A 26,512-nucleotide genomic window follows, 5' to 3' on the forward strand; every position below is an offset into this window, starting at 1 on the left:
CACCCAATGAGCCAAGTGCTGGAGGATACACATGCTCAGTCACCTCCACCTATAGATCTGAGTGCTGGAGGACAAACATGCACAGTCTCCTCCACCTACAGATCTGCGTGTTGGAGGACACAGTTGCTCAGTCTCCTCCACCTATAGATCTGAGTGTTGGAGGACACACACGCTCAGTCACCTCCACCTATAGATCTGAATGCTGGAGAACACACACGCTCAGCCTCCTCCACCTATAGATCTGAGTTCTGGAGGACACAGTTGCTCAGTGTCCTCCACCTATAGATCTGAGTGTTGGAGGCACATGCTCAGTCTCCTCCACCTATAGATCTGAGTGTTGGAGGACACACACGCTCAGTCACCTCCACCTATAGATCTGAATGCTGGAGGACATACACGCTCAGTCTCCTCCACCTATAGATCTGAGTGATTCAGGACATACACACTCAGTGACCTACAACTATAGGTTTGAGTGCTGGAGGACATACACGCTCAGTATCCTTCACCTATATATCTGAGTGGTGGAGGACACACATGCTCAGTCTCCTCCACCTGTAGATCTGATTGCTGGAGGACACACATGCTCAGTCTGCTCCACCTATAGATCTGAGTGCTGGAAGACACAGATGCTCAGTCTCTTCCACCTACAGATCTGAGTGTTGGAGGACACACACGCTCAGTCTCCTCCACCTATAGATATGAGTGCTGGAGGACACAGATGCTCAGTCTCTTCCACCTACAGATCTGAGTGTTGGAGGACGCACACGCTCAGTCTCCTCCACCTATAGATATGAGTGCTGGAGGACACAGATGCTCAGTCTCCACCTATAGATCTGAGTGTTGGAGGACACACATGCTCAGTCTCTTCCACCTATATATGTGAGTGCTGGAGGACACACATGCTCAGTCACTCTCTGCGTAGTGATCTGCCTTGCAGCCTACAGGAGTAGCTTTCTGCCTCTAAGGCTCATTGTCCCACGTTTCTCAGATTCCTTGTCTTTTCTGCCACTGCTGTGGGATCTGTCGATTACATTTTCTGACATGAGATCAGTGTGGAGCAGCAGCTCATGTATTTTGCTTTCTGTGACCCCAAATAACTTTGATTTTACACTGTCATAAACTGTAGAATGTCCTGATGAAGGTGCCCCATTATGTGGCGGCGCCATACTCCGATGTCAGAGCGCTGCTTAGGGTTGCAGCACAAAGCTTTATAGGGGCACAATCATCCCCATTCCTCATACTGTCAGAAAGATGGAAGGAGCAGCCCCAACCCTAGGCCATGTGCATGGAGCGGCCGGCAGGTGCTGCTACTTCGTCTTCTAGCAGCACAGAGGTGCAGGAGCAGCAGAGTAAGACAACCGTCTCACTGCCAGCAGCAGAGCCCATGGACAGCGCAGCCCAGCAGCAGTCCAGGTGACATTTTTCTCGATTCTGCGCTCCGCAATGTCAGCTGTCATCGCGTGGGTCTCTGCCTAACCCACACTATGCCATTGAGCGGAGGGATACCCCCTGTATTGGCACCTTCTCCCTCCATTCACAATCCAGACTACAGACAAAGTCTAAAGAAGAAACGTTCCTGGATTAAGTTTTATTGAAGTTTTGGGTATTGAGGTCCCATCCGAGACTCCTGTACATGTTGGCGGAGAGCCGCCATGGCTCATGATATAAGATGCTGGAAAATGCACCCCACTCACAAAAAGTGGAGAAAAGGCGACACCATCACACTATCACACAGGCACTATCAGTCCCAGCAGTATCACAACCACCCAACCCTCTGTATATAGTGATCATGACCCCTCGAGCCCCAGTCCATATACCTAATGTACCTTCATAAATAGAGAGCGAAGCATGCCGCACTTGTTACCACTACATGTCAGCCCCCTGTGCCGCCATAACGCCAGAGATTATCATCCGGCCTGGGCACATGGGTGAAAGGCCAGAGGTTTTCTTTATGGGGGTACATGCACAAGGGCCCTCAGACTTTACAGAGAGAGCCAAGCACTCTATCACACTGGCATTATTGGCGTAGAGCGTAATGTGACAACTCTGTGCCAGCGCCATCTATGATGTACCATTGGGCGTCCCGTACTCCTTCCCCATGCTCAGACAAGTCACGCACTTCTTATAAAATGACACCATCCGCTTCTGCATCAGTTTGAAGGCCATGCAGATAATGGCCATGCCCAGCACTGTGTACACCGACAGCAGCAGGAAAAACTTTGGGTGACCAGGAAAAATGTCGCCAAATCCAATGGTGGTGAGTGTTATAAAGCAGAAGTAGAAGGCCTCCAGAGTGCTCCATTGCTCCCACAGGGGCAGGATCAGGGCACCCAGCATGATGAAGGCCATCACCACCAGCATGATGACCAGGATGGGCACGTCCAGCTGCTCCAGCTCCTCGCCAAGCTTGTCAAAGTTCAATAGAGCCGGATGGGGGCTCTGCTTCATCTCCAACTCGGGGCAGGAGTAGCACCTCATAAATGGGCCTTTTTTGGGTAAAATCCTTTCAATGTCCTTCAATATCAGCAGCTCAAATATGTTCAGGTTTCGGAGCTGCAGGAAACTGTTCTTCACCGGCGCCTGGCTCTTCAGGATGTCCGTCAGATTCAGTGGTTCCTTGATGGAAACTTGGCTGTTCATATTGGATGACGGAGCAGACCTCTCCGGGAGACGACTCTGGCTATGGGAGAGGCTGGATCTATGCCGGAAACATCGGTGCCAGGCATCCAGAACAGAGTTGTATGCCCAGGACATGAAAACAGCAAGAATATCACCAAGATCCGCCAGTAGAAGAAGCATCAGAGGAATGCCAATCACCGCGTACACCATGGTGGCAACTCTCCCCAGATTGGTGATGGGCACCATCTGACCATAACCTGAAAGGGAGACAGATGGAAGCATTGTAAATCAACAGGTTAAATCCCTAATGTCTACTGGGACAATATATCATAATCCTGGTGTCTAATGGGGTACTACACATCACTGGTGTCTAGTTGGGATCATAGATCACATATCTGGTGTCTAGAGGGACAATATATCATAATCCTGGGTCTAGTGTGATCATATATCACATCCCTGGTGTCCAGTAGGGTTATATATTATACCCCTGGTGGCTAGTGGGATAATAGATTATGATCCTGGAGTCTAGTGAGAAAATAGATCGCAACCCTGGTGTCTAGTGGGATAATAGTTCACATCCCTGGTGTCTAGTGGGATAATAGTTCACATCCTCGGTGTCTAGTGGGATAATAGATTATGATCCTGGAGTCTAGTGAGAAAATAGATCGCAACCCTGGTGTCTAGTGGGATAATAGTTCACATCTCTGGTGTCTAGTGGGATAATAGTTCACATCCCTGGTGTGAATCGGGAGACAAGCAGGTAGTCAGAGTACAAGCCAGAGTCAGAACGCAGGAAATAAAACACAAACCACAGAAGCCAAGTCGGAGTCAAGTCAGAGAGCCTAGTACTAGCTGAACACACTAATAACTGGCAGTCAGAGAGCCTAGTACCAGCTGAACACACTAATAACTGGCAGTCAGAGAGCCTAGTACCAGCTGAATACACTAATAACTGGCATATAGAGTCAGATCGCTTAGTACTAGCTGCACACACTAATAACTGGCAGTCAGAGAGCCTAGTACCAGCTGAACACACTAATAACTGGCAGTCAGAGAGCCTAGTACCAGCTGAATACACTAATAACTGGCATTCAGAGAGCCTAGTACCAGCTGAATACACTAATAACTGGCAGTCAGAGAGCCTAGTACCAGCTGAATACACTAATAACTGGCATATAGAGTCAGATCGCTTAGTACTAGCTGCACACACTAATAACTGGCAGTCAGAGAGCCTAGTACCAGCTGAACACACTAATAACTGGCAGTCAGAGAGCCTAGTACCAGCTGAATACACTAATAACTGGTAGTCAGAGAGCCTAGTACCAGCTGAATACACTAATAACTGGCAGTCAGAGAGCCTAGTACCAGCTGAACACACTAATAACTGGCAGCTGGAGTGAGAGAGCCTAGTACTAGCTGTACACACTAATAACTGGCAGTCAGAGAGCCTAGTACCAGCTGAACACATTAATAACTGGCAGCTAGAGGTAGAGAGCCTAGTACCAGCTGAACAAACTAATAACTGGCAGCTAGAGGTAGAGAGCCTAGTACCAGCTGAACACACTAATAACTGGCAGTCAGAGAGCCTAGTACCAGCTGAACACACTAATAACTGGCAGTCAGAGAGCCTAGTACCAGCTGAACACACTAAGAACTTGAATTTGATAACAACATATATCTACAGGAGACTGGTACAGCGATGGGAAGTAAAATGGCTCCACAGTACGTAAATCTTTTCATGGCCAAGCTTGAAAGTGACTTTGTCCTCATGTCCCATCAGGCCTCTGGCCTACTGTCGTTACATTGACGATATTTTAATCATCTGGACGGGGTCTGAGCAACAGCTGAAGACATTCCATGAACACTTTAATTGATTTCATCCCACCATCAACCTAACACTGAACTACTCCTGTACTGAAATTAACTTTTTGGACACCATCATCAAGCTACAGAACAATGAAATAGAGACATCCTTGTACCGGAAACCAATCGACCGTCCTACATACCTTAAATGGGACAGTTTCCATCCGAAACACATAAAAAACTCTACTGTTTACAGCCAAGCCATCAGATATAATCGGATATGCTCCAACCCTATGGACAGAGACAAACACCTTGGTGGCCTCAGAAAGACCTTTTTGAACCAGGGCTACCATCCAAGAACAATTGAGAACCAGATTACAAGAGCCACAAGAATATCAAGGAATCATCTCCTACATTACAAAACCAAACAAGAAAACAACCGGGTGCCTCTAGTAGTTATCTACAATCCAAATCTGGAGGCGCTAAGGGGAGCAGCACGGAAACTACAACCCTTATTACAAAAAGATGCCCGACTACAATCCATATTTCCAGACCCCCCACTTCTGTGTTTCAGGCAGCCCCCAAATCTAAGAAGCATCATTGTCAGAAGCTCCTTGTCCTCTCCACCAGCTACAGGAACCTTTCCTTGCAACCAGAAAAAGTGTAAAACCTGTCCGTTTATAACGACCACAGACAAGATAAAGATCCCCAACTCACATCAGGACTATAAGATCCCAGGCACTTCAGCTGTATCACATCTAATGGGGTGTACTTAATTATATGCACCAAATGTCCAGCTGGGGGTCTTTATGTAGGGGAGAGACAGGGCAAAAACTTTGGACAAGGATGAATCATCATCATCACACAATAAGAAAAAAGAATAGATCTGCCAGTAGCCAAGCATTTTTGTTTCCCTGATCACAGCATAACAGATATGAAATTACTGGTATCAAAAGGTAACTTCAAATCTCAAAGAGACAGAAGAGTCTCAGAATATAAACTGATGGTGACCTTTAACACTTTCAGAGCAGAAATGAATGTGTCGCATGGATTTATGTCATTCTACATCAACTAAGGAATGTGCTCCTCAGACCTGTGAGGCCATCACAACACTGGACCTAGTCACAGGACAATAAAACCGTCACACTTCTCATCTATTAACTGCTAAAATATTTATAGCCAGAACTGTTTATCTCTTCCATAATAACTCTGCTTTTCATAACCTGTCTTACCTATTGCATTTTTTTTTCTTGTGTGTCTTATGGTGTATAAATATGTGACTCTTCAGATTTTGTGGTATACTATGCCTGATGAAGAGACTTGAGTAGTCTCGAAAGCTTGCAATTTGTTACCATCTTTTTCAGTTAGCCATTAAAAGGTATCAACCCCTGAGGACTCTCACATCTAAATATTTTTATAAACTTCTGTGAAACCACTTTGTGCGTTTTCCCTCCATCTCATGATCCTGTATACTTTATGATCCTGATGTTCTTGGAGACAGATGGTGTACGGCTCTACTTCCCATTGATCATTGAATTTATGGGTCCTGGCTTTGCCCTTTAGAACGCGGTCTCCAGCTTAAAGTGCTTCACTGGCGCGTGTTCGTTATATTCTCGCTCTTGTTTCTGTCTTGCTTTATTCAGATGTTTCGCAATGCACTGTTTGTACTTTCTGATACTGTTCCTGTTGTTCTTGAATTCCATGGGCATTGGAAGGGTTAAAGATTTCTTCAGGTCTGATGGCTCCCATTTGGTGATCTACTGGCAACTTGCCTGGTCTCGCTCTCATAAAGTGCTCAGTTGAATAACCGATGGAATTGATGGGGACTTGATTGTAAAGGTCCACGAAGTCAGGCAACGTCTCACTGGTTACGCTGTTCCAGAGGTAGGATCTTCAATAGCTCCAGGATAACCCATTAATTCTTTCACATAATCAACTCCCTGATCTAGGGCTACCATCTCCAATGGCTGTCTGGTGATGATCAGCTGTAGAGGAGCCCTCTGGCTTTTCTTTTTAGTCCACACGGACTACATTCTCTGCACCACTTCTCAATAGAGCTTCGCATGCTGGGCCAGTAGAAGCGGTCGCGAAGCAGCATCTCAAGTTTCTTCCAGCCAAAGTGGCCACTCTGATCGTGGTTGACTATTAGGACCATGGGGACATCTGCTTTCAGTACCAACACTTGCCATATGACTTCATGGGTCTGTGGGATCATGTGGCATTGAATCAAATTGCCTTCATGTAAGAGTAATCTTTTCCTCTCTTTCCAGGGCTGATAGACCTCTGGAGGTTCATGCAGCACAGCACTAGATCTTTTTTTTGAGCTTCCTTCTTCCCGAAATGGGGCAGGAGGTCGGCAAGACGTCTTCTGGACCCTGAAGGTTTCTCAGTCATTTGACAAGAGTCTTGCAGCACAGCCTGGTGATAGTAAGCTGGCATTTCTATCTGTTCCAGAAAGTCAGGGTCTTCTTCAGACACAGGAGGATTCGGCATCCAAGGGAGCGCATGGGCATTACTGTTCTTGCCAGCCCGATATTTTATCACAAACTGATAATTAGATAATCTCTCCATCCATCTCTGTTCTAGAGCACCTAGTATTCAGCAGATTATTTTCAGTGTACAAGGTGAATTTGTAGCTAGCTAGGAAATGCTTGAATATTTTGGTTATAGCCCGAGCCACAGCCAGTAATTCCAGCTTGAACGAGCAGTAGTTTGAAGGGTTTCTTTCCGATGGTCGGAGTGATCCACTAGCATATGAGATGACGTTTTCTTGTCCATACTTGGGATAAAACAGCTCCTATTCCATTGTTACTAGCATCGGTATGCAAGATGAAAGGTTGACTGTAGTCGGGATCTGCCAAGATCTCTTCACCGGTGAGCGCCTGTTTCAAGCCTTGGAAAGACTTTTCCAGCTGTGGATTCCATTCAATGGGAGGACATTTGTGTTTTTACTTTCCGGATTGACCCACCAGCAGTAGAGCCGCCAACTTCGTGAAGTCAGAAATGAAGCAGCGGTAGTAGCCCACAAGACCAAGGAACTGACGGACTTCCTGGACAGTGGTTGGCGGCGGCGCTGTCCACTCGCAGATAACGTCACCCTGTCTGGATCTGGAGACACTCCTTTTGTGCTGACAACATGCCCCAGATACTGAACCTTGGGTTTCAGCAAAAGACACTTTGATGGCTTCACTTTGAATCCAAACTTTGGCAGGGATTCAAACACCTCGGCAAGATGTTGCAAGTGTTCCTCGTAGGTTTTGGAATAGATGATTATATCATCCAGATACAAGAGGACCGTTTCAAAGTTCTTATGCCCCAAGCAGCACTCCATTATCCTTTGAAAAGTTTCCGGTGAGTTGCACAGTCTGAATGGCATAAAGTTGTACTCGAATATTCCCATTGGATCGTGAAGGCTGTCTTCTCCTTGTCAGTTTCAACAAGCGGAACCTGCCAATACTCACTGGTCAAGTCCCAGGTAGAGAAATACCTAGGTTCCTTAAGAGCAGCCTGAGATTCCTCAATACAGTGCAATGGGTATGCATCTTTATGGGTTACATTGTTAATTGTACGGGAGTCCACACACATGCGGATGCTCCCATTCTTCTTTTTAACCAAAACCAAAGGGGCAGCCCAAGGACTATAGCTTTCCCTAATCAGTCCTGCCTGTTTCATCTCCCGTAACAGATCTTTTACCAGTTGGTAATTTGCAGGGGAAATTGGTCTATACTTTTCTTTTGTCGGCAGGTTGGTCCCTGTGGGTATGTGATGTTGGATGGAGCTTAGTCTATCAAAGTCATGGGGGTAGTGTCGGTACCAATGTGCAACTCCTGACACCATTTTTTTAAGGGAACTAGATCATCAATGATACAGTTAGCGGTTCAGCATCACTGACTGCATTAGTGCCCATCCTTATTATCCTGGCTAATGTGGAGCAGCGGGGCAGGCAGACCTCCTCCTACCCACAGTTCAGTACCTGTACCGGGACTTTTCCCTTGCGTATGTTTACCACTTGCCGCACTGCAAGGATGGTGGGCGTACTAATACACTGGCTCGAGTAGGGCATTATAATCTCTACCTTCTATACCTACAGCAGTCCTGCACCAGAGGATTGTCTGGCTCGTGTGGGGCAGGAAAAAAGGGTTTGGGTCTGTAAGTTTCACACCTCCTATCTACTGATGCTTTACAAGGACATTGCTTCTCTCTTCCCCTGTGGGACTGTATGCAAAGTGTCCCTGATCATATCAACAATAACATTCAGGCAGTGTTCCATCACATTGGTGCCCAGGTTGACTGCAGGAGCACCATCACCCCTCTCAACGTCTATGATCACTAATCCCTGGGAAGGCAGTTTAACTTGTCCCACCTGGATGATAACGTCCTTAGAGCCTACCTGCATCACCGGTAAGCCATTACTTGCCAATAAGTGGATCTCATCTTCAGGATCCCGGATAAAGTCCTTGGTGGCCCAGTATCTTTCATATAAGGTTAAAGACATAGTTGTCACCTGAGACCCAATATCCACCAGGGCCATCAAAGGAATGCCGTCAATCAGGACTGGAACCACTGGATGGCCACCGACAGACTTTCACTGCCGGTCTTGAGGGACCACCTGGTCTTACTCTTGGGGGTTGGTCCGCTTCCCCAGGACCTTCCCATTTAAAGGACACCTTCTCTTAATGTGACTGGCTTTGTGTTACGCTCAAGCCCGGACTGTTTGATGTAAGCATGGTTAGTGGTCCCACTGGGCCACGAACAGAGGATTGCCAGGAGGGGCTTGACTAGGGGCTTCGCCAGATCCGACCACGGATGCATGACGGCTTAATCAACTCCGTGGTCCAAGGAGGGACGATGGAGGTGGCCCAGGTGCTACTTCAGGTCAGACCCCAGTCACACAGCTGGTGACCCACACCGGGGAATGCAGGAACAGGCAGGTTTGGCTGGTATGCAGACAGGCGGGTACTGGCAGGCACGACTGGTATGCAGACAGGTGGGCATTTGCAGGTAGGTAAGCAGGCTGAATAGGGACCAGTACAGACTGGGATACAGGAACAGAGCCGCAGGTGCGGAGGACAAGCGAAGCAAGGCAGAGTAGAGCAGAGCCGCAGGTGCGGAGGGCAAGCGGAGCAGAGCAGAGCCGCAGGTGCGGAGGGCAAGCGGAGCAGAGCAGAGCCGCAGGTGTAGAGGACAAGCGGAGCAGGGCAGAGCAGAGCAGAGACGCAGGTGCGGAGGACAAGCAGAGCAGGGCAGAGCAGAGCAGGGCCGCAGGTGCGGAGGGCAAGCGGAGCAGGGCAGAGTAGAGCCGCAGGTGCGGGCAGAACAGACATGGCTCTATTCACATGGAACAGACAGGGAAACACAGGAAGATAGCTAGAACACAGGAGGTAGATACGGAGGCAGGGAAATGGGACAAGCAGAACCATATACACACAAGGTACTTGCTATGAAGTAGCGAGTGGACACAAAACTCACAAACAGAAGAACAGAGACAACGAGTAGGAGTTAGGTACTGGTTCAGACACTGCAGGAAAAGGGAAGGATCGGACATAGAGACAAACATGTAACGGGCTAGGACACAGTTCAGACAGGAACTTACACAGGAACGAGCCTGGGCATTCAGCCCCCAGGGTGGCGGAAATAGACTAGAAGTCATGGATACAGTTAACGGGTGTTACGCTCGCGCCTGGACTGACTGGCGTGAGCGTGATCAGTGATCCCACTGTACCATGAACCGAGGAGTGCCTGGAGGGGCGTAACTAAGTATCAACCCGATCCGACCAAGGTCGCATTGCGGCTCAGTGGACTCCGTGAACCAAGGAAGAACCAAGCAGAGGGACCAGGTGCTACTCCAGGTCAGACCCCGGTCACAGCTGTTGACCCACACCGGGGAATGCAGGAACAGATAGGTTAGACTGGCATACTGGCAGGTGGGTATTGGCAAGCATGGCTGGTATGCAGGCAGGTGGGTACTGGCAAGCACGGCTGGTATGCAAACAGGTGGGCACTGGCAAGCACGGCTGGTATGCAGATAGGTGGGCACTGGCAAGCACGGCTGGTATGCAGACAGGTGGGCACTGGCAAGCACGGCTGGTATTCAGACAGGTGGGCACTGGCAAGCACGGCTGGAGTGCAGACAGGGAGATACTGGCAAGCACGGCTGGAGTGCAGACAGGGAGATACTGGCAAGCACGGCTGGAGTGCAGACAGGGAGGTACTAGCAGGTTGGAGCGCAGGCTGGATAGGATCCAGTACAGACTGGGAGACGGGAACAGAGCCACAGATGCGGTAGACAAGCAGAGTAAAGTGAAACCGCCGGAGCGGAGGACAAGGCAGAGCAGAGAGGAACCGCCGGTGCGGTGGCCAAGGCAGAGCAAAGCATAACCGCCGAAGCGGTGGACAAGACAGAGCAGAGAGGAACCGCCGGAGTGGTGGTCAAGGCAGAGCGGAGCGAAACCGCAGGTGTGGTGGACAAGGCAGAGCGGAACCGATGGAGCGGTGGGCAAGGCAGAGCAGAGGGAAACCGCTGGCGCCGTGAGCAAGCAGAGCAGAACAGGGCTGAAGATGCAGGCAGAGAGGACAGGGCTCTGTTCACATGGAACAGACTGGAAAATACAGGAAGATGGCTAGAACACAGGAGGTAGATACGGAGTAAGGGAAAAGGGACAAGCAGAACCAGATACACACAAGGTACTTCCTGTGAAGTAGCGAGTGGACACAAAACTCACAAACAGAAGTACAGAGACAACGAGTTGGAGTTAGGTGCAGGTTCAGACACTGCAAGAAAAGGGAAGGTACGGACATAGAGACAAACAGGTAACAGGCTAGGAGACAGTTCAGACAGGAACTGATACTGCAACGAGATACAAGAACGAGCCTGGGTATACAGCCCTCAGGGTGGCAGAAACAGACTAGAAGTCAGAGATAACAGGTGTGGGTATGCAGCCCCCAGAGTGGTGGAAACAGACAAGATACAGGACAGGACCTGGCAATTCAGTTGCAAAGACAATCTGAGTGAAGGTGTTGCTCAGCCACCTCCTTCTGGGTGGAGGGGGTTTAAATATCCAGTGACTCACAGCAATAGGCTGGGGACGCATTAGGAGTGTGCCCACAGCAGCTATAAGAATCAGGAAGTACCCGGGCCGCCGCCCTAAGCAATCAGACAAGAGACATGTACACAGACATGAACTTGAGCAAGGTTTGCAGGCTGGACTGACAGGTAAGATTGCGGTCTTGCATAGTGGGAGGTGGTGCACTATGCAAGCACGCCGCCAGGGATGTTACAACGGGCCTGGGTACTCAGCCCCCAGGGTAGCGGAAACAGACAAGGTTCAGGACAGGACCTGGCAACTCACAGTAGCCCAGAACACACTGAAAGAAAGTGTTGCTCAGGCACCTCCCACTGGGTGGAGGAGGTTTAAGTATCCAGTGACTCACAGCAATAGGCTGGGGACACATTAGGACTGTGTACACTGTAACTTTAAGAATCAGGAAGTTCCAGCGCCGCCGCCCTAAGCCAGCAGACAAGAGACATGCACACAGCAAGTAGAGGAGCATAGTGCGCAGCCTGGACTGGTAGGTAAGTTGGCGTCTGCAGATAGGTTGGCTGGACGGATCGAACTTGTCGGTGGCCCTTCGGTCCCTATGGGCGTACCTTCTTTGGCATGGTGGCAGGTGCTTTCGGCGATACCACGGCAGGTCTTCTGGGCTGTAAGCAAGCTGAAGGGTGTGTACCGCTTGGCACAGCACAGCAACACTTTTTGTCAAGTCATTCACTTACTGTTGTAGCGTCGAGGTAATACTGTCCACCGCAGCAGTTGTAGATGAAATTGTGGGCTTCTCATTCATGGAACGGTAAACAAATGATTGGTGGTACCCAGCTGTCTCGTGCTGGGTAGGAGCAATGGGGTTGCCCACTGTCAAGTTGGTCGCATCGGCAGGTCCTTGAAGGATACGGATAGACCGGTCCTTGAATTGTGCAAAAATCCATATCAGAAACACAGCATCCGCAGCTGCACTTTAGCTGATTTAGACAGGAGGGCTGCTATGAACTTCTCTTTTATCATATAATTATCAGCCTTTCGGATCCTTCTAGGACTAGTCTGCTGAATGGCCCTCAGGGCCTCCTGCAGATTTACTGCCTAGTCCCTTATAGTCTCCTGAGGTCTTTGTTTGCAGCTGAAAAACCTCATTTTAATTTCTGCTGTAGTGCGGGTATCAAAGGTGTCTCTTCTCTTAGTGAGTACAGCTTCTACAGTTTGTTTGGTGGCATTGGGTCAGGACTTGGCCTCCGGCTGTGCAGCACCGGTGAGTTGTCTGATTAGTGACCTTTTGTGCCGCAGTCATGGGGAATAGCTGAAAGAAATTCTGCAGCCTGTCCTTAAATTCTTGCAGGGTATGGGGCCCTCTGCTATACTACTTGGTAGCCAGGGGGGCACCAGGGATAAATGGAATGGTGAGTGGCAAGATGGAGGCTGTGGTATCGCTGCCACAGGAACCAGCAGCTCCAGCTGGGTAATCTGCTCTTCCCTCCCCTGCGGGTACGTTATTAGCGTGCGACATGGCGATCACCCCCTTTTACAGCTAACCCGGGGTTAATACTCACTGTCCTGTTGTTGCAGTCTCTCTCTAGCCTCTGTCACAATTCAGGCAGGTCTTCAGGCCGATGGCGCAGCAGGCTGCGATCCTGTGCGTGACGCCAGCTTTCTGTCTGTATCGGCCTCCACCGAGACGGGGTGTAATGGAGCCAACTGTCACGGGGATCTCGCCAACAGGCAGACTGTCCCCAGCAGAATAAAAAGGGAAAAGTTGTGGAAGGGGTCCAGGATCAGCCCGTCTCAATAAGCAATGTCCAGACCTCAGGCGCAACAGGAAGAAAACCTCGCTTTTACTGGAGAAGTTGATGATGATGATGATGATTCCAGCTCTCCGCAGTTATTCAGTACACGGAGCCCCTCATGGTGTGATGACCCGGCTCTTCTCCGGCAATGTGTAGCTGCTCTCCTCACTCCCACTGCATATAGCACTTTACCTGCACTAGCACCTCTCCTCTCAGCCTGGACCTCGGCATCCATGGCACCTCAGGCTTACAGGGAAGCACCTCAGCTCTCCTCCCACCGCCGACAACTAAGGATCCTCCATAGACCTTCCTCGTCTGATCCCTCACTGACGTCGTCTGGCCGTTGGGATCTTCTTGGACCGTGCAGGACACTATGTCCCATGCGGCTGCACAGATTTCGCTGGAGTCCCGACAACAACCAAAGTGAAGACACCGGCTGACCTCCCCGATCTCCAGCACCACCCAATTCCAGGGGCGCAGGGTTGCTTCTTCTGGGCAGGGGCTGCTACCGACCAGACATCACAATGGCCCTTACACTAATTACATGTGTGTGTGTAAAAATGGCTGAAGAGCCGGCTCCTCACACCATCAGAGTTCACAGATATTTGTGATGCCTGTCTTTAGAGGGTGCCACATGAGCTCCATGCAGTAATAAGGTCCCTCATCCTGGGTCCCATCATGTAATAATGTCCTCCATCCAGGCACCTTACAATAATAATGTCCTCCATCCAGGGCACCTTCCGTTAATAATGTCCCTCATCCTGGGCATCTTCCAGTAATAATGTCCCCCAGCCTGGGCACCTTCCGTTAATAATGTCCCTCATCCTGGGCACCTTACAATAATAATGTCCTCCATCCTGGGCACCTTCCAGTAATAATGTGCTCCATCCTGGGCACCTTACAATAATAATGTCCTGGCCCCTTCCTGGTGTAATGTACCTCATCCTGGGCACCTTCCAGTAACAATGTCCTCCATCCTAGGTCCCATCATGTAATAATGTCCCTCATTCTGGGCACCTTGCAGTAAAAATGCCCCTCATCCTGGGTCCCATCATGTAATAATGTCCCTCATTCTGGGCACCTTGCAGTAAAAATGTCCCTCATCCTGGGTCCCATCATGTAATAATGTCCCTTATCCTGGGTCCCATCATGTAATAATGTCCCTCATCTTGGGCACCTTGCAGTAATAAATGTCCCCCATCCTGGGCACCTTCCAGCAATATTGTCTCCCATCCAGGTCATCTTCCAGTAATAATGTCTCCCATCCTGGGTCCCATCATGTAATAATATCCCTCATCCCGGGCATCTTCCAGTAATAATGTCCTCTGTGACTATACAGCATAAAATCTTAATAAGCCAGATATTTAGATTTGTTAATCCAAGAGAAATACCTTATTGTGCTTTATTAGAGATTGCTGGCTGTGTTTTATTAATGTTCTACTTGCTCGTCAGTTTATGTACACTAATGTAACTTGTAAAGTGTCCAGCATTCCAGTAATCTCATTAGTATCTCAGGAGCCTCTAACCATTGTTCAAAAAATCATCTAGGCTCATTGTGTAAGTGTTGAAAGAAGATCAGGTGGAGCCTTCACCACAGGGAGTCTCTCATGTAGACCCAGGTGATGTGGTCGACCTGAGAAAGATACCTCCGCTAATGCACACTTAGCTTTGGGAGGGGAGGGTGAAAACAGTTCTGGGATTCAGGGGGCTGAGCCCAGAGAAGCAGAAGGGACATGTGTCTTTGTGGCAGTCAGATTTGAAACAGAGATTGGAGAAAGACTTTACAAGGAGAATGAGAGACATCCTGCAGGACATCAGATGGATTTCATGGCATTACCCAAAGAAACACAGATTTGAATTCTACATGATTATAGTCTAAGGATATCGGCCCTGACTGGAAAGATAAGGATTTTCTCCATTTGACTATCAGACAGATCATGGATATGTTGTTTGGGGAGACTAGGTTGGGACGAAGAAGTCATCTGGCCCCATGGATATGGTTGTTTGGGATTGCCAGGAGGGACCCATCGGTCGCCTGAAACCCTCGGAGACATTCGGAGAAGCCAGATTGGGACCCGCATGTCATTTGGCTCCATGGAAACTCTCAGAGAGGCCAGGGTGGGACTCTCGGGTCTCCTGGCCTTATACCTCCATGGAATGCTAGCTTCCTAAGCTTGCTGCTACCTCTTCTCTGTGGGGGCCCACCAGAATCTATCAGAACAGAACAGAAGCTGTTCTATCCCAGGAGGACGGAGAAGGAAGGGTGAGACTGTGTAATGTTGTGCCATCTTGGGTATATGCTGGGACTGTTCTGTGTGTTTATTGTCCGCTTTGTGGTTCAATAAAGTATTACCACGCTGTTTTACCCTCATCCTGTGTTGTCTGAGTAGTGTTATGCCCACGGAAGACCCCGGGTCTTCACATACTCCATCCTGGGCATCTTCCAGTAATAATGTCCTCCATCCTGGGCCCCATCATGTAATAATGTCTCCTATCCTGGCACCTTACTGGTATAATGCCTGTTCCCCAATTCTTCAACACATTTAAAAAGAAATAAACGAATATTGTTACCTTCCTCTGCTCCCATGACATCCGGCGTCCTCTTCTATAGCTAGTTCAGAGGCCGGGAGCTGACTTTGGCGTGCCATGCGCTGTCCGTGACGGGCACGCCGAGTTCATCTGCCGGCCTCCGATTGACCGGCCATGTGTATTACGGTGCAGGGTGCCGGCGGATGGCTGCGCTGTAAAACATTTCAGCTAAATGTGCATCTGAGGACGCATATCCAGGTGAGATAGGCGCTGGTCTCCCGCACGGACCTGGCTGTGGTCGCACCCTCTGCGACCCTGATCATTACGTCCATGAGAGTGACCAGATCTAGCTGAAATAATAACTAGCAGCCAGAGACGGCCTGCTGGGGTTTATATAGAAGGAGCCGCCCGTGGCTCCCAGCAGATAGTGAATTATCTACCAGCTCACTGCAGCAAAACACAGGTGGACAGGAAAGGGACAACTAGTCTCAGCAATCTTACAGCTAGGCAGCCACACACTGCCGGCGTCCAGCAGTACCCGGGCATTAGTGCGGCACCACCTTTTCCGGAGATGATTCAGGTGGTATGAAAGTCTCTACCACACGACATGAATGTGGCACACGGCTTTACCATTTTAGAGCATTTTGCTTTTTTGCAGATTTATCTCCACCATTGTCTCCAATAATAGGAAACATTATAAGTTCAACATGCAAAGGGCAGTCTCAGTATAACGGCAATCAGTGAGGAGACAGGCGGCCATCATATCTGGATCCACACTCACCACTGGTTATAAGATCATTGCTACAAGGGCTGAGACGCAAAGAAAAGGTAATTATGGTGATAATGAAATGCCAGCACCAAGCGTTCCTCACCCCCACTCCAGCACACCGCAGCCACTAACACGACTGGTGCTCGGGAATTCGAGTCCTCTGCTCCAAACTATCTGCAGACCAACTATAGTCAACAGCTCCTGGAAATCCAGGCTCCTTCCCCGAGGAACGTCCCATCTGCCACTTACCGATTGCACTGAACACCGTAAAGCAGAAAAACAAGGAGCTATAGAAATCCCAGTCAGCTTCAGCATTATTATATTTGCGGATCAGATTCCGGGACTTAATACAAAACTGATCTAGAAAAAAAGACAAAAAGTATAAATTAGCTTTTGGCAAAATATTTAAACCGTCTCTTGAGCGGGGACGTGCCCTCATATCGAGCTTCATAATAAACTGTAAAGGGAAAAAAAGCTAACAGTTCATTCCAACCCCTGTTCATCAACATCCTCCCCGCTGTGAACAGCTGATTAAAGTGGGTTATCTGATGGAAAGCAGACACAAAGTCTGAACTCAGTGTATACAACAGTCTGAGAGGAGTCAAATTTATCGCCTCCAGAGATAACTCTTCCTGCTTTCAAAAGAAGTACAAGCAGACACTTTGGAGATGGATTCCAGTTATGAATATTGGGCATTTTGTGACAGGCGTAGCTCCTATAGTTATGAGACCTATTTACTTACATCACTGTAAAGTCTTCACATCAGCCCTAAATTAATATCTGCCAGATGGATGATGCTATATATTCCATATTTCCCATCTATAGAAAGCTAAAATCATGATAGGAAAAATGGCATTAATATCTCCTGCCTGGGACCTTCAGGGGGGTAGATATCCTGAAGATGCGGATCCCATAATTTTTTGGGACCTGAGTCACGTCCCACTAAATTGTAGTCACCCGTCCTACAGTCGCCTCCCCCAATAATGACTGATAACAGGGAGTAATAGATTGTAGTCTCCTGTCCTACAGTCACCTCCCCCAGTAATGGCTGATAACAGGGAGTAATAGAGTGTAGACTCCTGTCCCCCAGTAATGGCTGATAACAGGGAGTGTAGGTCTTTTTTATTTGATAGCAGAAAACACTACAGGACACAAAACATAAGAACAAAACAAGACGACAAAAGCCGACACAAATCACAGAAAGTAGAAGAAAAATAAATCAACCAGAAATAGAAGATTCGACCTACAGAGAAAGAACAAAATCACCATCACCACTGGAATATATACATATACAAGAAATAACTATTATAAAACCTCCGGCCCAGCTTCATTCATACTACTATATACAATCCCACACAACGCTCACACTGTCCTATATACACAGAAAAACACCGTCCTATATACAAGATTATATACAATAAAACACTAAACCTAATATAACGTATATACAACCGGACACTAACACTAACCTACTGGTCCCACTGCCTGACCTTAGTCACCCCCTTACCGCACCTCATTCACACCACAGAAAACCAAAAATAACAATATATACAATAGTGACATGGACAACTTTAAACCTTTTTTTTTTTTTGTAATTTTTTAATATATATATAAAACACAGACCTACACTAACTATCCCGCCACCCCTGATCCAGCTCTGGCCACAAAGTTCAGGATTACTCCGAGCTAGGATCAGGCCCCAAAGTTTTTCCCCAGGCGGGGCCTGGACCAGGCCAGATCAGTCCTCTTATCACCGCCGATGAAGAACCCCCCCAAATCCCCCACCCAACCTAACTAAAACCCCCTATTATACATTATATACAATATATACAGAACACAACCTACACACTCACCATCCAAGGCTCAAGTTCGATGCCGGCAAACCTTCTATTCAGGAGACAGAAATACAAAACAAAAATCTAGGGTGGAAAGACATCAGCCCACCACCAGGATATAGGAGTACTACCGGACTAAGGCACCCTGAAGGAAAAGCCCCTCCAGAGACGGGCTGCCCTCCGGGCACCCAGTCCTTCATACTCCAGAGAACGTACCTTCACCAGGTCACCTAGGATGTTCCTACAGACTTCATCTACATGGAGGATTTTACTCTGCGTCGAAACTAAAACTCGTGCGTTCCACGTGAAATACCTCACCACGGCGCTGACTATGAATAAAGTGTCTCGGTCCCTTCTCCCAAGGTCTCCGAACGCTCCATAGGCCCACCCGGCGTAGGACAGAGTAGCCAGCCGCGGCCAACCAATGGAAGCCCCCACCCTGTTGTACACCTCTGTATTAAAGGGACAATGAAGCAGGAAGTGCTCCATGCTTTCCATCACGTTAGCACAAGCCTCACGGGGGCAATTCCTGTCCTCGGAGCTCCTGAACTTCAAATTGTTCCTCACATACAGCTTACCATGGAAGCAGCGCCAAGTCAAGTCCCAGTACTTCTTGGGGATCCTGCTAGAATTTAACAAACTCAACCCAACCTCCAGATCCCGACTTGGGCAGTCTTTGAGGACCAATGGACTCTGAAAATGAGAAAGCAAGACCCTCATATCGAGGAGTTTCCTCGGGAGGGACCTCACCTCCCACATTCCCAGACCCCACCGGCGGATCATTTTCAGAACCGGGGTAACGTAAGCCGGGAGATGCCCGTGTGGTGTGCGGAGATCCTTCAATCTTCCCCCTGTCTCACATTCCTGGAAGAAAGGCTGAAACCATCCCTTGCAGGAGAATACCCACGGAGGAGCCCTCTCTTTCCAGAGGTTTGCCACGTTCACTTTCAAGAAGGTGTTCACTAGGAACACCACAGGGTTCACCATATTCAAACCCCCTAGTCTCCTCGTGCGGTAAGTGACCTCCCGCTTGACTAGGTTCAGTCTGTTCCCCCATAACATCTGGAAGAACAGACTGTAGACCCGTGTCCAGAGAGGCTCTGGCAAGACACAGACGCTGCCCAGGTAGATTAGCAAGGGGAGCAGGAAAGCTTTGCACAGGCCAACCCTTTCCCTCAGGGTCAAAGACCAACCCCTCCATTGGTCCACTCTTTGGGCGACACCTTTGATTCTGCCTTCCCAGTTTTTCGTGGGGTAATCACCCTGGCCGAATTCGATGCCCAGGACTTTGGCATGTTCTTGGGGTTCGGGGAGGGTGTCCGGAAGATCAAAACCAGGATCTCCGCCTCCCAGCCAGAGACTCTCACACTTATCCTGGTTGACCTTGGACCCGGATGCCTCCGAGTAGCGCTCCACTTCTGACATCACCGCCGCTGCCTCCTCTTGCGAAGAAACAAAGACGGTGACATCGTCCGCGTAGGCCACCACCCTCAGGATAGCCTCCCGCGCCGCCCCGCCCATCCGCACCCCCGCCAACGGTCCACAATCGATCCTTCTGAGGAAGGGATCGATCGCAAACGCGTAAAGCAAAGGGCTAAGAGGACAGCCCTGACGGACACCGGACCCTACCCCGAAAGGTCGTCCAATCCACCCATTCACCAGAGGGAAAGTCTCAGCCCCTGCATACAAGGTCTTAAGCCAGTCCACAAACCCTCCAGGCAGACCATACCTCAAAAGAGTGGACCAGAGGTACTCGTGGTTAAACCGATCAAAGGCTTTTGCCTGATCCAGGGTCAGCAAGAACCCCTTCCAAAGGCCCGCCCTGCCTTGCTCCACGGCCTCTCGGACACCTAGAACAGCACTAAAAGTGCTACGGCCAGGAACGCAACAGTGCTGAACCTCCGAAAGGAGCCGGGGTGCAAACTTCACCAGTCTGTTGAAAAGTATCTTAGCCAAAATCTTCCTGTCCACATTGAGAAGTGCTATGGGACGCCAGTTCTCAATGCGTGACGGATCCTTACCCTTTGACAAAATGATCAAAGCTGACCTCCTTAATGATCTCGGCAGAGTGCCCGAGGAGAGACACTCGTTAAACACCTGAGTCAAGAGGGGGACCAAAGAGTCCCTAAAGGTCCTAAAGAACTCGGATGTTAAGCCATCCGGACCTGGCGACTTTTTGGGCCTAAGCCCATCGATCGCCAGTCTCACTTCCTCTTCTTTGATCGCTTCTGCCAAACCGCCCAGCGAGAGGTCAGCCCCTGGCTCAGGAACAGATTCAGCCAGGAAAACCGACATCCCATCACGATCCAGCTCCCTCCTTCCCAAGAGGTGCGAGTAGTAGGAACTGACGACCTCCAAGATCCCTGATCTGGACCTTCTCAGGGACCCCGTACTGTCCACCAGCCCCGTCACTATCTTACTATTCACTGACATCTTACAGTTTCTGTAAGGGTCGGGCGAGCAGTACTTCCCGTAGTCCCTCTCGAAAACCAAAGATGCGTGCCTATCGTACTGACACCTCTTCAGCAAGGACTTCACTCTGGAGATCTCCTCGCGGCTACCTCCAGTCGAGACAAGATGCTCGAGTTTCCTCCTCAGGCTCTGATACAGGCGATCCCTGTTCAGGCTTCTGAGGTTCGAGAGCTGCCGGAAGAATCTCGCCACCCGATGTTTGAACATCTCCCACCACTCCGACTTAGTGTTACTTAGGCCCAGCAATGGTACCTGGCTCTGAAGGAATTCCTCAAAAGACCGTCTTACAGCTTCTTCCTCAAGGAGTGACGAATTCAGCTTCCAATAACCTCTTCCCATCCGAGGAGTCTCTGTAACGTTCAGAGAAAACATAATCAAACAGTGATCGGAGAACTCCACCTCCACAACCGAAAACAGTGAAGAGACGGCCTCCTCCTTCAAATAAAACCTGTCTAGCCTAGACCTGCACTGACTACCTCTAAAAAAGGTGAATCCCGTGTCGCCCGGGTTGTGCCGGATGTGGACATCCACCAGGCGAGCCTCACTCACTATCCTGTTTAACGCGACGCAGTCATAAGCCAGCTGGTCTCCAGAACCTCCTCTATCACAGGATCTCGTGACGTTGTTGAAATCCCCTCCGAAGACCACCTGCCGACTCGAAAATAAAAAAGGTTTGATCTTCAGGAAGAGACATTTGCGGTCCCACTTGGACTGGGGACCGTAGATGTTAATGAGCCGAAGCTCTTGTCCCCCCATGGAGACATCTAGGATCAAGCATCTCCCCATTTCTAATTCGATCACTCGTCTGCATTCAACCGCTGCGGTCTTAAAAAGGACCGCCACCCCGCTATACGGCTCGGCCGCAAGAGACCAGTAGGAGGGTCCATGCCTCCACTCCCGCCTTGCTTTATGCAAGGTTGATATATCGGTCAACCTGGTCTCCTGCAAAAACAAAATGTCGGCGTCAAGTTGGCCGAGAAAATGAAAGGCCGTGTACCTTGCCGCATCTGACTTTATGCTGCAAACGTTAATAGTTGCCAGCGTCAACGGGGTGGGTGCCGCCATCATGATTGATTGAATTAGATAGCCTTTTTCTTCCCACCACTGACAGTCCCAACCTCTTCCTCCGATAACGACGGGTTTTTAGTGCGCTTAAGACAAACAGACTCGTCCATTCTCTCCTTACATACATTCTTGCCCTTGTCTGGTGGTCCTGGGTTAGTCGTCCCCCCAGAGGGCTTCGTATTTGCCCCCCGAGAGGAAGACCCAGCCATCTCCTGAGCCCCAACCACCTTGTCCGCAACCTCCGGCCCCGGGTCCCCACTTCCCCCCTCCAGAGGGAGGTCCTGGAGAGACCCGAACCGGTTGGAGATCCACCAGAGGGGGGGCGGCTGAACCCTCCAATGGCGCCTGGATCACGGCCAGAGAGTCAGAGGGGTCGCACTCCAAAGAGGCAGCTCGAGACCTGGTCCCCCTCCTACCTCTGGCCGTTTTCCTGTTACCCTTTTTCTTTTTCTGTGACCACTCCCCCTCTCCCTCATCTAGACTGTCACCAGAAGAGGGTTCCTGGGAAGACGTGGCGTCCTCTCGCTCTTCCCTTTCAAGTCTCTTGACCTCCTCACTCAATTCGCTGTCTTTAGGATCCTCAGCTGCAAGTGAAGTACCTGGGTCAGAGTTTAGGGACATTACTCCCTGCCCCCTGTCCCCACGGCGCTGCTCCTGCCACCTGATGGTGGATAGCGGCAGCTTGCTCCTCACCGGATCCCAGCCTCCCTCGCCTCTGCTGGTCCCTTCACCGGCAAGATTAGTCCCGGCTTTCGCCTGTCCCGCACTCGCCGCTTTCAGGACCGCATTGGCGAAGGAACGCGGACAGCGACTGAACGGGTGACCGAGGTCACCACACAAGTTACACCTAATCCTGCGACAGGCAGCAGCAAGATGACCGAGGTCCCCACACAGTGCGCATTTCTGGGTGGTACACTGCGCACTGAAGTGTGTGGGGCTACCGCACCTGTGACAGACCTTAGGCTGCCCCCGGTAGAAAATCAAGATCCTATCCCTCCCCAAAAAGGTTGAGGAGGGGATATGGGTAACAGTGTTTCCCGAAACCTTCAATTTCACCATGAAGGTCCAGGCCCCTGACCAGATACCATGGTCATCCAGATTCTTTTCGGGAATATTGGTGACCTCTCCGTATCGACTCACCCAGGTGGTAATGTCCATACAGGAAAGCGACTCGTTACTAGTCAAAAAGGTCACTTTCCTGACTGAATCTTGGCGAGTTATTGCCAGGGGAAAGAGACCATGCCATTCGGGGCGACTCCGAGACAGCTCATGGCGAGACTAGAAAAGCTCAAGACCCTCCGGTCTCACGAAGCTGACATCGAAGTAGGAGGTCCCGTAGGGATGGATCAAGGCAAAGATGTCATATGCCGCAAAGCCCATCCCCAGCAGGAGCTCAACCACCTTCGACCTATCAGGACAGGCATCCTTGCTTACCCACTGGAGACGGACCACGTTCCTACGGTTACTCCTCTGCCCCGTTGTCGGCAGAGACCAGACAGTCTCTGCCCCTCTATCTCGGAAGGCTGAAAGACCATGTCTCTCTATCCAGAAAGACAGATCAACCTCCCTCCCCTCTACAGTGATGGAGCTCTCCCCTCTCCTCAGGGCGTCCAGGAGCTGCTGTTGCAAGTCACCATCCCCAGGGCCACCAGACGAGGGCGCACTGACAGCTCCTGAATAGCTTTGGGCTGAAGCCCCAGCCAATGCTGGGGGGGCAGCGGGACCATCGCCTACTTCCCCCCACCAACACCAGTGCTGCTCCCACCATTCACTCCACTACTGCTCTCACCATTTGCTGCATCACTACTCCCACCATTCATTCCACCACTACCCCCATCATTCCCACTACTCCCAGCATTCATTCCTCCACTACCCCCATCATTCATTCCACCACTACCCCCACCATTCACTGCACCACTACTTTCATTCCCTTTATTTGTCACCCCATTACCACCATTTCCTCCGCTGTTCTCTGCACCTTCCACAGTCACCTCCATTCCTTCTTCCCTTGTGTCTGGTGTCTCTGCACTCACACCTGCTGGGCCGGGGGAGGGGAGCACCCCCAGAGACTCCTTTCCCTGCAGCACCACACCCGTTTTCTTTTGGTTGGTGCTGGCTTTCTGCAGGTCGTCTCCTGGAGCGCCCTGCCCCCCTACTGCAGCATTTTGGTCCTTGTGCTGGGCTAACTGTTTATTGGGCACTGCTGCCCGCCCTGCACCCACAGACTTTGAGGTCTTAGTGTCCTTTTTGGGCGCTGGGGCACACTGCCCCCCTGTCGCAGCAGTGCGCCCAGTATTCTTGGCGGATGTTTTTTTCCCATCCCTCCCGGCCTCCCCGACCCCGGTGATAACCGGCTTAGCCGCAGAGGGCAGGGTGGGAAACTCCACAGAACTTCCTATGTCCGGCGCTGTGAGTACCTCCACAGCCTCGCCCCCTGCACTGTTCCCCGCACAGATGGCAGCATCGCCGGACGTCCGCCTCCTCTCCCCACCTTGCCTCTGCCTCGAGCCCACTGCAGAGCCCGTGCCTTTAGGTTTGGTGGGGTTTACACAGGAGGTGGCAGGCGCAACATCAGACATTGGTACATACTTGTAACTCACCACCTCCTGTGCGGCTCCTCCCGTCTTCTTCTTCTTCTTTTTTTTCTCCTCCACTGGATCGTCCTCCCCAAAGGAAAACCGCGTCAGGTCCACTGGAGACTCCAGCAGTCGGATCTCCCTCAGCAGTCCTCCTTCCTCCTCCTCCCCCGTCACTCCAGCCTCTGCTGTCGGAGTCCTCTGCCCTGCAGGGAAACCACTTGAGCTCCGGCTCTGCCCCTCACTGGCTCCAGCACCTGGGACTCCAGTCACCTCTTCATCCTCCTCCTCCTCTTCACTAAGGACGCCGGCTGGCGGTTCTCCTGAGGTGTTTAACCCCTTCATTTCTGAGAACCGCCGCTGGTTCTTAAACCTCTCCAGGAAGGGACCTGCGCTTTTCTCAATCCCCTCCCGGAGGAGCACTAACCTGACCACCTCGTCTCTGAGGGCTTTAAACCTCTGGGAGATCGCGGGTCTCTCCTTGTTGGACGCCCGGGTGTTCAGGACCCGGGCCTCCCTCAGCTCCTCTTTCAGCTGGGTTAGTGCTTTGCCTGCGTCCTCATATTCTCGTAACGTGGCGACCACTCGGGAGGAGAAGGAACTTGTGGACTCGCTGGAGCTCATCTCTCCCCAGGATCTTGCTGGGCTCTTGTTCCTGGGGCCTGGGGTGCCCCGGTCTCCCTCTCTGGGCTGGCGATGAACAGTCTCGGGGTTGGAGCCGGTGGATGTGCTCTTCCTCACCCTTCCCGATCTCCTCACTCCCTCCTGGGCCGGTTGTTGAGGCTCCTTCTCCCCCGCTGGCATAGACCGGGGGAAAGGAGGCTGGGAAGCCATGCCGGCCTCCCAGTAAACCTGCCTCTCCCTGGGGAGAAGAGAGGCAGACGACGACCCTCCTCCTGGAAGTCCTGGAGCTCCACAGACAGCTGCTACTCTTTCCTCTTTCAGGGAGAAACTGATTGTGGGCACCTGTCCTACAGTCTCCTCCCCCAGTAATGGCTGATACCAGGGAGTAATAGATTGTAGTCTCCTGTTCTACAGTCACCTCCTCCAGTAATGGCTGATAACAGGGAGTAATAGATTGTAGTCTCCTGTCCTACAGTCACCTCCCCCAGTAATGGCTGATAACAGGGAGTAGTAGATTGTAGTCTCCTGTTCTACAGTCACCTCCTCCAGTAATGGCTGATAACAGGGAGTAATAGATTGTAGTCTCCTGTCCCCCAGTAATGGCTGATAACAGGGAGTAATAGATTGTAGTCTCCTGTCCTACAGTCGCCTCTCCCAGTAATGGCTGATAACAGCGGGTAATAGCCGGTGCCAGCTGCACTCACCCTGGGTCATGTTGGCGGTGCTCACCCTCCACAGTTCCTCCAGCACATGCTCCTGCCGGATGGTCTTGTTGTGCACGGAAGTCTCCATTCTGAGGAAGACCACGGCCCCCAGGACGCTGTAGAGGACCAGGGCGCAGACCAGGCAGGCGTGGGGGAACAGCGCCCAGAGAAGGCGGGTGAGGCGCCCGCTGCAACGCTGCTCCTGGGACATGCTGCAGCCAGAGCGGAGTGAAGAGGTGGCCGGGCGTCAGGCTGTGGTTACTGGTCCTCCTCCCCCATGTGCGCAGCTCTCAGCCCCACACTGAGGCGTCCCAGCGGAGGAAGCACAGCCAAGAGCAGCACTCAACTTAATGCAGCCAGGATCAAGTTATTGATCTGTGGGATAAAGTGCAGAGGCTGAGATGCTTGTATGCTGCTGTATCTAAGGCTGCAATGTGTGATACTGTCTGCTAAGCCATGTATCTAATCCCATCAAGTGTGCTATGTAACTCAGGTATCCTCCAAACCTTACATTTTACTCCAATCACATTTAAAGCTGCAGTTTGGAGTTACATTAGGCCTAATTGTGTAGTTCAGGTCCATTGTCTGGCAAGTCTCCAGCAGCACAGAGTATTTGAGGAGAGCCGTTTCCTTATGGGTGTGCTGTCCAGTAATAATTGCTTGGGGTTTTCTGGTTGCAGCAG

At 50.5% G+C, this 26,512-nt stretch overlaps 1 protein-coding gene across 1 annotated transcript; it reads right to left on the reverse strand.

Moving 5' to 3' along the window:
• Window positions 1-1,855: 1,855 nt before the first annotated feature.
• KCNK18 (potassium two pore domain channel subfamily K member 18) lies at window positions 1,856-26,053 on the reverse strand. The gene is made up of 3 exons (XM_073681266.1): window positions 25,830-26,053; window positions 16,803-16,913; window positions 1,856-2,876 (listed from the first exon to the last, which is right to left on the reverse strand). Exons 1-3 carry the CDS (start codon window positions 26,038-26,040, stop codon window positions 2,062-2,064), a joined length of 1,137 nt encoding a protein of 378 aa, XP_073537367.1. The 5' UTR covers window positions 26,041-26,053; the 3' UTR covers window positions 1,856-2,061.
• Window positions 26,054-26,512: the final 459 nt, after the last annotated feature.

The sequence above is a fragment of the Phyllobates terribilis genome, unplaced genomic scaffold (genome assembly GCF_046119375.1).
Source record: "Phyllobates terribilis strain yellow unplaced genomic scaffold, ASM4611937v1 Scaffold_5__5_contigs__length_657084704, whole genome shotgun sequence".
Taxonomy (NCBI): Eukaryota; Metazoa; Chordata; class Amphibia; order Anura; family Dendrobatidae; genus Phyllobates; species Phyllobates terribilis.